Here is a 13,259-nt window from a genome sequence, read left to right as displayed (position 1 = left end):
TATAGATATATCTATATCTATATATATATATATATATATATCAGGGCTTGACAAATGTTGTGAATCTAGGCGCCAGCTAAAAAAGTTAGGAGCCAGGATTTTTTTAAAACCAACAGTTGGTCAGGAGTGATCTGGTCATCATCAGCCCACTTACTAAACTCACAGCATTTGACCTGGAAGCACCCTGGACTTTCAGGTCAGTGCTGTTTTTTTATTATTATTATTATTATTTTGTTATTTTTAATTTTTTTTTTAACTCTTTCAATGCTGATGTTGGAGCAGAGCATTGACTGATATTTAGTCCCCACAAGCTTGTGGGGACAAATGTTAACCCCTGCAATGCCACAAATGTGTCATACACAATTGTGGCATTGAAGGGGTTAACGCTTCACTGTCGCTCTCATGGAGCGATCAGGCAGCAGGGGAGGGTTGGGGCTGGTGTCCACACTCATGTGGAGACCGAAGAACCCTCTCCCCCTGTCCCTGAAGCTGCCTATGGCAGCCATTGCCATAGACCAGCCATTGCAGGGGGAGTCTCTGATGACTGCTGTAGGCTTCCATGCCTAAAGGAATCATCAAAGGGCTTGTGGGGGCTCGTTTTTGCTGTTGTTGGCCTGCCTGGGCAGACCACCAGCAGCAGAGCCCCTTACAAAATGGGAATTAACCCCTAAATGCCGCGATCGCAGCATTGAAGGGGTTAACGCTGCACTCATGGAGCGATCAGGCAGCAGGGGGTGTTGTGTCAGGTCCCCACACTCATGTGGAGACCGAAGAACCCTCTCCCCATGTCCCTGAAGCTGCCTCTGGCAGCTGGGACGCAATTGCTGGTCTATAGACCAACCATTGCAGGGGGGAGTCTCTGATGACTGCTGTAGGCTTCCATGCCTACAAGAGTCATCACAGGGCTTGTGGGGGATCGTTTTTGCTGTTGCTGCAGCAGAGCCTCGTACAAAACGGGAATTAACCCCTAAAATTTGTTGTGAATCTAGGCGCCAGCTAAAAAAGTTAGGAGCCAGGATTTTTTTAAAACCAACAGTTGGTCAGGAGTGATCAGATCATCATCAGCCCACTTACTAAACTCACAGCATTTGACCTGGAAGCACCCTGGACTTTAAGGTCAGTGCTGGTTTTTTTTTATAATTATTTTTTGATTTTTTTTTTTTTTTTAACTCTTTCAATGCTGATGTTCCATTGGAGCACAGCATTGACTGATATTTAGTACCCACAAGCTTGTGGGGACAAATGTTAACCCCCGCAATGCCACAAATGTGTCATACACAATTGTGGCATTGAAGGGGTTAACGCTGCACTGTCGCGCTCATGGAGCGATCAGGCAGCTGGGGCGTGTTGGGTCAGGTCCCCACACTTGTGTGGGGACATAATCAACACTCAACCACCTTCCGTGAAGCTGCCTGCGATTGCTGGTTTTCCTGCAACTGCAACTCGCGGTGGGAGTGATCTCGGGGGCGGGCTCTGAGTGGCTGTGCTGTCTGCCCAGACTCCTGGGCAGACAGCAGCAGCAGCAGCGCCCTCGCGTGGCAATTTTTTGGTGGCTGTAACAGGCTGACAAACACCTAGGCGCCAGGACAAAATTCTCTGTCGCCATGGCGACCTGGCGCTTGGGATTTGTGGAGCCCTGATATATATATATATATATATATCAGGGGTGTCCAAGTTTTTTCTGCAGTGGGCCACTTCATCAGAATTGTATACGTGCGCAGGCCGCACTCATTTTTCACTGTGACAAAAAATATGGCCTTTAATAAAATATGCAGATTAAAATAAAGTAAAATGACACAAAACCTTTACTCTTCCTCTCACTGATTTCTGGGCCTTGAAAGTTTTGCGACTACAAATTCAGGATTCCCTAGATTTATTCTAGGGATGAACTAAAATGAAAATTCTGGACCAAAACATTCAGGGTTCACTTAGCCAAAACCAAAAATGACCCCCACCTTTAAAAATAATAATAAAAACTCACATGTTTAATAAAAGTAGGTAACACACAATTGGACAAAATTAGCAATATGACTTGGCATGATAGGAGTGTGATTGCTAACAGCAATCACACTCCTATCATACCCAGGCATCCAGTAAATGCTGGTACCTAGGCATGATGGGACTGTGCTCGCTGTGATTGCTGTTAGCAATCACACTCCTATCATCCCAAGTCAGCCAGTACATGCTGGTACAGGGTGGCTGTAAGTGCAGACCCCATACTGCTGGCAGCATCACTACACAAGGGGGGTAGATGGCCAGGTTTCAGCATGTACTGGCTGACTTGGCATGATAGGAGTGTGATTGCTAACAGCAATCACAGTCCCATCATGCCTAGGTTCCAGCACTTACACATCCATGCTATCACACACACACACACACTCATTTATTCATATAATCATTCATTCATTCACAGATTCATTCCCTCAATCACACACACTCATTCAAACACCCTCCCCACCCCCTTACCTGCACTGCAGCTCCTCGATGCCGCTCACAGACTTCAGCAGGGGGCGCGGCCTCCCTCTGCCTTCTCTGCTAAAGCACAGAGGAAGTAGGATGTCACGTGAACTCCGCTTCCTCTGTGCAGTCCAGAAGACCCTCCCACAAGTAAGTAGCAGGGCTTGAGGTGCGGCTCGCGTAAGATCGGTTGCCCTGGCTGCCGATCTTACGCGGGCCGCACCTCGAGGTCTCGCGGGCCGCATTTGGCCCGCGGGCCGCATGTTGGACGCCCCTGATATATATATATATATACATTTTTTTTTTATTTTTTTTTTCTGTAGAACATGTAATGTAAGTATGGTTTAGGTCCTTCTAATTCATCTATAATAAAAATTCCTATTAGTTTACACATTTTCCCATCCTCTTTTTACTTTATTATTTCAGCCTTTATTAGAATGTTTGTTATTGAGAGTCAGTACCTTACTGATAGGTGACCTTTGGTGCACAACAGGTACCCTTTGGCAAAATATGATTAAAACAAATTGATGGCTGAGTTTGAAAAGTTAAAAAGAAAAACCAAAAGCAAGACTCAGGCAAGTCTTCCTAGCAATTGGCCATCAATGAAAAATTTAAAAGCCTTAAAGAAATGAACATAGACTGACCTCAAAATAATTAAGTACACTGATAAGGGAGTGAAACATTACTCTGGAGTGTCTTTATGATCTTCTTGACTGTACCAGATAATTAGCTAATGGATCATTTATACACAGTTAATAATATACTGCATGACTTAGAGAATTTTAACAGCTGATGTTCCTTAAGGAAACAGTGACATTATAATGTATGCCACGCTTTCCAAAAAAGTGTGGCTCTTGGTCTGTTATGCTGTCTGTGCTTATTTTTGCCAGGTATATATTAGAGACTGGCAGAGAGTCCCAGAGTAGGCTACCCAGTGTTCTCCCGCTCCTAAAGTAGTGACTTTGTGAAGTGACGGAGTGAGCCTCTGACAGCCTTTATTGGGTTGGAAGTAGTAGAGACCCAGAGACTCTTGGCAGTGGGGCTTTGTCTGGAGACTATGGGTCAAATACAGAGACTTCCCAGTTATAGTGAACTTTCTTAATTTACCCCTACTGAAATAGGTAATATACCATATATGTGGTTCTGCAGGTGTCTCTGAAGAGCTGTCTCTATGATAAAGTACTGTAGTTAGTGGCCTCCTGTTGTTGATGAACGGTAGTGTAATGCTGGATTTCTTGGAGATGTGTAAAAGCCAATTTACGTATACATACAAGACACCAAATGTGTTATGGCCGCAGTTACAATGGAATGAACTAACAATCAAAGAACTGATGACTATTAGGTTAGTGATCCTAAACCCTTGTCTATCAAAATAATAAAGACATTCCTGTCTGGGAGAGACTTTGCTCATGCAGGATAATTGCCTTGTGTGTTGTTGCTGTGCTGTCTTTTTGTTTTGGACTTTAAACTTTTGTCTTTAGCATCTTCCCTTTATTAGTGATTTGGGTTCTTCCTCACCCAATTTTATTCATCTACACATCTATTTGTTTCAGTTAATGATTGTGTTTCAACCTACATATTAAATTGATGATCATTAGCACTTGTTATAATTTTTTAATCATACACGATATGCCAACAAAATCCCTGACTTTGTTCAAGTGTACCTAGATGAATTGATACTGTTCCGAAAGTAAATGGCGGTCACGCCAAATATTGATTTGATTTATATTTTTCTTCTGTTCACTCGCTTTGCATTTTGTTAATTGATAAATTAAATTAATATGTCTATTTTTGAAGGAATTCTTACTTTACAGCATTTTTTGCACACCTGCCTAAATTTTTTGAAAATTGTTCTGTAATATTTCAAATAAACATATTTAACTATCTTAAGTGAAAAAGTATTCTACTAAATATTTAACTTATTACATGTATGTTGTTAATATGGTAAAATAAATATGGTATTCATGGTCATTGCTATAATTTTTTACACTTTAGTTTATTCTTTAAAATACATATTTATTTATACATATTTTTTTCTAGGAACCACACTTGATGTAAGTGTGATAACTGCATATAGAACAAAATATGGAAGGAAATATGAAATAAGACATAGTTGGGACTGGCTTTGGAGTTTGGATGCAGGACTATATCTAACAGGGTGCATTGGAAACTTGATTTTAATTAATCTAAATGATAGACTCATGAAATAATATGTGCTCACACAAGAAAGAAAAGAAAAACATTTAAAATGTTACAATTTGTGTAAAGGCAACTGGGTATTCTAAAAGTTTAAATATCATTCAGTTTAAGGATCCTTCTTAATTTGAATGTAGAGTCACAAGCACATTTTTATATCAAATGCCTAATTAATTGAATTACTTTATTGTTCAATCTTAAAACTATTTAAAGATTTAATGTTAACTTTTATTATTACACCCTGTTTTGCGTAATTTGACAACTTGCCTATGCTTAATTCAATTATTAGATGAAAAATGTATTCTAAGACTAAAATAATATAAATCATGGTTGTGTTATCTTTCATTGCAGTTCTGAAATAACAGACCATCGTTTGGAAATTGCAATGGAATTAAAAAAAAATCTGAGACTTCCTTGTTGCTAGACAACAGTATTTCACTAAGTATCGTTGCTATAGTTCCCTAGGAAATTAGCCCCAACTACAGTAGTGACAATGGAAAATAATAACGGAACAGTTTAGTTTAACACTTAGCGCTCTGTAGTATTTTGCAAATAAATTATGCCGTTTTGTCGTATTAGCTCTTTAAACATTGATAGTGACATCTGACATCAGGTTTTTGTGAGGTGTATAGATGAACCCACCTATGTAGAAATATAATCAGAAAAATATTTGTGTGTTTCTGACATATCACAGCTGAAGAATGGCGTGTCCTAAAATGCGTTCTGTTTTATCTTCGTAATACCTCTAGTCTAGGCAGGGACATATATAGACACCATAGGGGGCTGGTGTGAAAACTGCCCTGGGCCACCCAACTTCAGCAATCAACTTGTCCACAGTGCCACCTTTGCCCCAAGTGACTTATCAGTACCATCCTGACAACAAACAGCCTACCTCTGCCATCTCTGCCCCAGCTTGTAGTGGACCTTAATAGCTTGTATATGTCATCTTTGCCACAAACAGCTTGTCTGTGCCATCATTTCCTTCTTTGTCCCCTACCCCCCCCCCCCCAACATACACTCTGGCACACATGTAAACACACTTAAACAAGTTACACATGCTAACACACACTTACTCATCCTCACTTGTACATAGACATTTATGCTTACATACACTTACACATAGACAATCATGCTCACATACACTTATACATAGACAATCATGCTTACATACACTTAGCATGCACATTTATTCTTACATACACTTATGCATGCACATTCATACCCACATACACTTATGCATGCACATTCATGCTCACATACACTTATGCATACAAACATACATGCACCCGCTTAACTCTCACCTCTCGGGCAGCTCTCTGTCTGACTGCTCGCAGACTATGCAGGGAGTCTCATTCAGGTTACTTGACGTAACATGACCCTATATTCCTACCTCTCCGTGTCAGTTCAAAATAGTTTAGAATGGGCGTTTCTGACCTTGGCCAGACCAGTCTAGGTCGGAAGGGCATTTAGAGGAGAGGTAAGAGGAGACAGGAACAAATGATCTCATGGGTCACCCCAAGCCCCTTAGAGGCATGGGCCGAGTCGCAGTTGCAACCACTGCGACTCCTGTAGTAATGCCAATGAACAGTTTCTCATGTTAAGTAAATATGATGTACTAACATAAGATGGGTAAATAGGCAATTATGAGCTCTTGTGGTCTATGAGTACCTCAAAGTGTTTTTCCTTGGGGCAGTAGGTGGCCTGGGCCATACCTTAAATGCAGGGGAGATGCTGGCTGTACAAATACAGTTTTCATCTCTTGTATGTGGCAGTGCTGTCACCACTATGTAGCTGTAACTTATACTTAGCTGGGTTACACATCCTGCGGTAAGTTACATTCATAGCTGAAGCTGAGATCTGCAGTAATATTTTTCTAGAAGTCAGACATTCATCTTTAGTGAAAGCCAGTGAGAAGGAAAAACTGTTACAGAGATACCTTTAGTATAGCATTCAGTTTGGATTCTGTGAGCTATAGTGTTTTGATTTTTTTGAGATGGCTATTATATTATTATTCTAAGCACCATGTAAAACTGTGGTTTATATCGTGAAATTCTGTATTACTCTTGTATATCATCTGCTTTTTACACATTTTATTTGACACATTTCATGGTTCTATAATTGATTACGTCTCTCTTTTTTGAACCTTATATGTATGTGCAGTATACATATACAGTACTGTATATTAGACTTGTATTTGCAGTATACATATACAGTACTGTATATTAGACTTGTGCATTAGTTTTAGTGTGAACTTTTTTAATGGAAATTGCCTGATTCGTGCATTCCTACGAATTAATGAAAACGATGGCTATCTCCAATGAAACTGATGAATACAAACTGCAAAAGTTCTGAAAATTCATCATGATTCATCCATTCGTCACCACGTGTAGCCGCTGCCATTACATGCCATTTTGGCACTCATTGATGAGGTAATGTGGGAGGGACTGTGAATAGGAGGGTACATATCAATTACTGATAGGTAGAAGTAGCCAAAAATGAGAGGTGGTCTCATTGATGGTAACGGATGTGATTGATAGGTCCAACAACCTGTGGGAGTTTTTCCTTACTTTTTTTTCATGCTGGCCAATCAGCATTTACAAGGAGCAGGGACAAGGATTAGATACAGTATATAACTGTAGAATGAATAGGAGAAGCTGTAGTGACTACTGTAGTGTATGCATTTAATTTATATTTCACTTGCGGGGACTGCAGCAGGCATTTTCCCCCTGTTCCTGAGTAGAGTTTAGTTGATTTAGACAGTTGTCCATTTATGCTACCAGACAAACCTGTAAACTTTATATCGTTTCATCTATTTAACTTCATTGGTAAGTGAATATTGGTGACAATATAAGATATATATTGTGGTATTTTTACGAATCCTCACAAAAAAGGCCCTGGGATTTTCCGTATGGATGGTTCCAGCTTGTTCAGGTATCAGCTTAACATTCTACATTTCCTTGATTATCATGTCTTATTGTGCCAGTAAGTTGTTCACAAAAGGTGAGTGGATTTAAGGTTTAACCTGACTCAGGGCCGGCCTTTGGGGTGTGCGACCTGTGCGACCGCACAGGGCGCCACACTCCAGGGGGCGCCGCTGCCACCGTAGCGTACCGCTGCCGCCAGCAGCGTACCTAGCAGGGGGGGGGGGGGCGAGCGGCACTCGGTGCCGCTCATCAGGGGGGCACCCGGCACCCCTCCAGAGACGGACAGTAGTGTATATGTGTGGATTGGTATATATGTGTGGATTGGTATATATGTGTGGATTAGTGTATATGTGTGGATTGGTATATATGTGTGGATTGGTATATATGTGTGGATTAGTGTATATGTGTGGATTGGTATATATGTGTGGATTGGTATATATGTGTGGATTGGTATATGTGTGTGGATTAGTGTATATGTGTGGATTGGTATATATGTGTGGATTGGTATATATGTGTGGATTGGTATATATGTGTGGATTGGTATATATGTGTGGATTAGTGTATATGTGTGGATTGGTATATATGTGTGGATTGGTATATATGTGTGGATTGGTATATGTGTGGATTGGTATACGTGTGGATTGGTATACGTGTGGATTGGTATACGTCTGGATTGGTATACGTGTGGATTGGTATACGTCTGGATTGGTATGTGTGTGGATTGGTATGTGTGTGGATTGGTATGTATGTGTGGATTGGTATGTGTGGATTGGTATATATGTGTGGATTAGTGTATACGTGTGGATTGGTATATATGTGTGGATTGGTATATATGTGTGGATTGGTATACGTGTGGATTGGTATACGTGTGGATTGGTATGCGTGTGGATTGGTATGTGTGTGGATTGGTATGCGTGTGGATTAGTATATGTGTGGATTGGTAAGTGTGTGAGAGTGATGGGTGTTATGCTGTACCATTTCCAATGTCTTTTTCATGATCTAATTATGCTCTAAAAGTACATCATAACTCCCATCATTCTATACTGTTCCATCCAGTGGCAGAGCTGGGAGGCAGAGGCCTTGCACCCCCACCGCAGGACTCCTGAAAGGTAAGTGAACTTCAAAGAGGGAAAGGGTAGATAGTTAGGAGGGCGTATATAGGGAGAAGGGAGTGAGACAGGGGAAAGGGGGTAGATAGGGAGAAGGGAGTGAGAAGGGGTAGATACGGCAGAAGAGAGTGAGAAGGGGTAGATAGGGCAATCATACTCCTATCATGCCAAGTCTGCGAGTAAATCCTGGAATCTGGGTATGCCTGGGCATGATAGGAATGTGATTGCTGTTAATCATATATATATATGATATATATAGACTTGAAAACCGAAGTTGTTTGTGTGGTTATTTGGAAAGTCCCTGGAGTGCCGGTAACTATTTTTGGACTTGTTTGTAACTTTGTTACAAGTTTTTATTCCTTTCTTTTTTTGGGATGGGGGGGCGCCAGAGGAGTAGTCCGCACAGGGCGCCAGAACACCTAAAGCCGGCTCTGACCTGACTGACTATATAAGAGTCGTTTTTAACTGCTTTAAGGTTATTACAGTTTTGTTCATGTGAAGCTCAAGTTCAACTCATATTGAAAATGCACTGATCCAAAACAATCGGAAAAAAAACAAACAAACAAGATTTCAGGATGAAACCAATGGGTAAAAAAATGACAGTAAGCCTAACTCATATAACTATCACAAGTTAACTAGATTGTAAGCTCACAAGAGCAGGGTCATCTTCTCTTTCTGTACCAGTTTGTTATTGTGTGTGATTTTAAATTATTTTACTGACTGTTGTAACAGTGCTACAGAATCTGCTTGCGCTATATAAATGCAATGTAATGTAATTACAGTATAAACTCAAAGAAAATGATACATTGCAACTATAGTAAACCCTTCCCTTACAGCGATTTTGTGAGGCGCAGTGTGTATGAATACTAACATGGGTACATTTGTACCTGTAAATTTCCGACCATCAAATCAGATCTAGCAGGGCAGAAATTTCATGAACTGAATTATGTCAAAGGTGGCATCTTATGTCAATGGCATGTTTAAACTAACTGAGATCTTCGGTACAACCCATTTTACTGCCACGTTTGTCTATGGATATGACTGCCTACATGCTTGATTATATACACATATATCAGTGTGGCTAAAACACCTAAACTCAATATGTTGTCAACATACTTTTAGTCATATAGTGTATATAACAGTATAACTTGTTGGCCACAAGTAGAAATTACATGACAAGCAAAACTTTTTTACAGTACTGATGTAGTCTTTTAATGAACTTTATACAACAATGTGTTATACAGTAAATTATGTAGTAAAATTATGTACCCCTACAGGATCACACTTCACATCTATTTATTATGTGTTGCAATGATGTCCAGAAACATCCAGTAATCATAATTATATAAAACAATTCTCCGGTGATATTAGCTTTAAAGGTCTTTATGGATTTTATGAGAATGATACCTGCCCTAACAACTTATCAGCTGACTGGTATATTCATTCTAATGTACAAACCTTATTATTATTATTATTATTATAAACTTTGCATGACCCTACATGGCAGAGTGCTGGCGATCATATGCCGACACTCAGAAGAAGGATTGTGGCGCAGAGAGAGCCGCTGGTAATAGCGGTGGATTTAATCCATCCATTTGTGTTTTGAACATGTCTCTCAACGGCTTCCATATTTCTGCTTTATATACTGTTGTTTGATCTAGAAATCATAAAATAGAGGACTGAGTTGGAGTTATCAGAATAAACCAATAGCTAACATGTTATACTATAAATCTAAAAGGCCACAGGAATACTTGTGAACATCATGTTCCACCATAGAAGCTTTACTGTTCCCTAATCACTATGCACCAGTAAATAATGCCGAGCACGGGGATATGACGTCATCCCTGCACTCTGCAGCAATAGCCAGCGCGTAGTGATGAGAGTGCAGTAAAGAGATGTCTGAAGTGACAGACCTCGCGCTCCTACCACAGGATACAGGATGGAGGCTGGAAAAAGAAGGATGGAGGAAGAGGTAAGAAATGGGGAGAAAGGGGTGTAAGAGAAGTGTATGTATGTGTTTGTAAGCTTGTGTATGTGTGTGGGCCAGTGTGTGTAAGAGCAGTATAGTTATAAGCTGGTGTGTAAGGGCAGTGTATATGTGTGTGTGTAAGGCCAGTGTACATGTATATGTGTAAGGGCAGTGTACATGTATATGTGTGTGTGTAAGGGCAGTGTACATGTATGTGTGTGTGTAAGGGCAGTGTGCATGTATATGTGTGTGTAAGGGCAGTGTACGTGTATATGTGTGTGTGTGTAAGGGCAGTGTATATGTGTGTGTGTTAAGTTTTCTTTTGAGGGAACTAGGGAATTGTGTTATTAAAATATCAATCAGATGGATTAATGCTTTATCTACAGCATACCATCTAAAAGACTTATGAATGTGTTATGTGCTTAAGATTACAACTGATCCAACAACAGATACATCCAAACACATATCAATGAAATCACAATATGTATTCGGATATATCTCCTGAAGGCTAATGTGTTCTAGCTACAATAACTACACTTATCCAGGTGAATGGGTATATGGATACACTTATGAAATATGCACCGATAAACCCACCCACTGGCTTATTAAGTTAAACAATCCCTGTTCTATCTCTTCTAACTTTTAAGGTTTGAACTGAAAACTTTCGCTTCTTCCAGAATGCAACAGAATATTTTGAAACAACAACAGGATATCCAAGAATCCACAATGCGGCTATGATACAACAATACAAACTTTTACTAGAACGTTCCAAATATAAAACAATACAAATAACAGTACAATAACAATAATCCCCACATTAATTGACACACTTACAACAAATACATATATATAAGTTCCTATTTACAATATTCAAACATGCATGTTCATAGTTACCTTCCCTGAGAGCTACAGGTTAGTGATGTTCCTTTGTCTCTTTACTTTCTCTCCTCTTCTTTCCTCTTTCTTACTTTCACTACCTGTCCCTTGATATACTAGAGGGTCCCAATTGAGTCTACTGGGAGATCACTGATTGGACCCTGTGGTTGCCGTAGTTACCCTTTGAAGTTATTCCCTTTGGCCAACACCACACCCTGGGGTCTTTACAATCATGGGGCAATAAAACCCAAAGATCTCCTGACCTGATTCAATCTATTTCATGAGAAAACCTGTCTTTCTTCCACACACCCTTCATCACGCATATCAGTGTTATCTAAACTAAGATAAAAGGTTTCCCAAATATTTATCATTCCCGGCCACCTCCCATGCATCTTGATTTAACTATTAGCAGAAACCATGATATATATATATACACACATACACATACACATACATACCTACATATGCATATCTACACACATGTACATCCATACACCCGCATACACGTGTCCATATACATATTTATTCACACAACTGCTTATAGTGTAACAGTGTGTCTGTGTGTAAGGGCGGTGTATGTGTATATGTGTGTTTATGGGCAGGTGTGTGAAAGGGCAGTGTATATGTGTGTCAAAAGGCAGTGTATGTGTATATGTGTGTCAAAAGGCAGTGTATATGTGTGTGTTTATGGGCAGATGCGTGTAAAGGCAGTGTGTAGGGGTCCTGGGAGGGAGGCTAACATTAGCTTTTTTTAATTAAAAAAAACATCTCTGCTGCTGTGGACTACTCTTCCAGAGTGTTTGTGGTTGGATGATTAAAAAAATAACCATTCATTTGTTTACTACAGACAGTATGATAACGAGTCTGTGCAAGTTTAATCGAGCCAGGACACATACCCATGGCTATTATGCAGCTGTCTAACAACATTATAATATGCAAAAACTTGAGCTGTTTAAAAAAAAAAAAAGAAAGAAAACAACACAATATGTTTAAAAGATATTTTTAATTTGATAATACTAATAAAATAGCAGGAGTTTTCCTTTGAAGGTGCTGTTCCCCTTTTTTCCAGAAAAATGCACTTGTATGTTAAGCAAACTTGTGATTTAATTATTTCCTTGAATGATTAATCAAGTAAAAATAATAAACATTTTTAAAAAAATTGTGGCACTTAACAATTAATTACAAATTAATAAGGCAAAATCAGACATGATAAAAAAATAATTTCTGGGAAGGTTTGTAGCAATCAATGGCACTATAAATGATGTTTGTAATGTTCTAAAATATTCTAAAAGTGTTAATTTGAGCAGAATAGGTAAAAGAGCACACTTAATCAGTATAATAATATATTTTTGAATTAAACAGACAGTATTGATGTGAGATTACCAGTGACATTTTGCAGGAGTTGCAGTTGCAAGCAAGACACAAGACCCAGTGGTACTATGTATATGGACATGCACAAGAGGATGTCTCTCTCTCTCTAGCAGTATATCCTGTGTTCATGTTATTGTTAATTTTATATTTTGTCCAAAGAGCGATTTGGTTAGTACTACACTCTGTTTGGATGGCTAGACCTTCTTGCACCTTATGTTGACAAACTTCATTCCCAGGGTGACCACTGTTCTTTCACAGTGATAACAATAATAAAATGAATCCATTTGTGAATTGGCCCCGCTTTGCTTTTATCATTTTTTTTTTTATTATTAAAATCCCAATGTCTGCCCAATGGCT

The 13,259-nt window shown here is 39.5% G+C and overlaps 1 protein-coding gene across 1 annotated transcript in view; it reads left to right on the top strand.

Annotated features, from left to right (window-relative positions):
* LOC149289279 (dystrophin-like) overlaps positions 1-13,259 on the top strand; it is an 874,963-nt gene that overhangs the window by 563,108 nt on the left and 298,596 nt on the right. The window contains 1 exon segment of the mRNA XM_089490922.1: positions 3,348-3,371. Within this exon segment, the coding sequence (XP_089347048.1) occupies positions 3,348-3,371 (24 nt within the window).

The sequence above is a fragment of the Sceloporus occidentalis genome, unplaced genomic scaffold (assembly GCF_023333645.1).
Source record: "Sceloporus occidentalis isolate IW3139 unplaced genomic scaffold, rSceOcc1.0.p SCAF_47, whole genome shotgun sequence".
NCBI lineage: Eukaryota > Metazoa > Chordata > Lepidosauria > Squamata > Phrynosomatidae > Sceloporus > Sceloporus occidentalis.
This window is presented reverse-complemented; position numbering and strand designations above follow the sequence as displayed.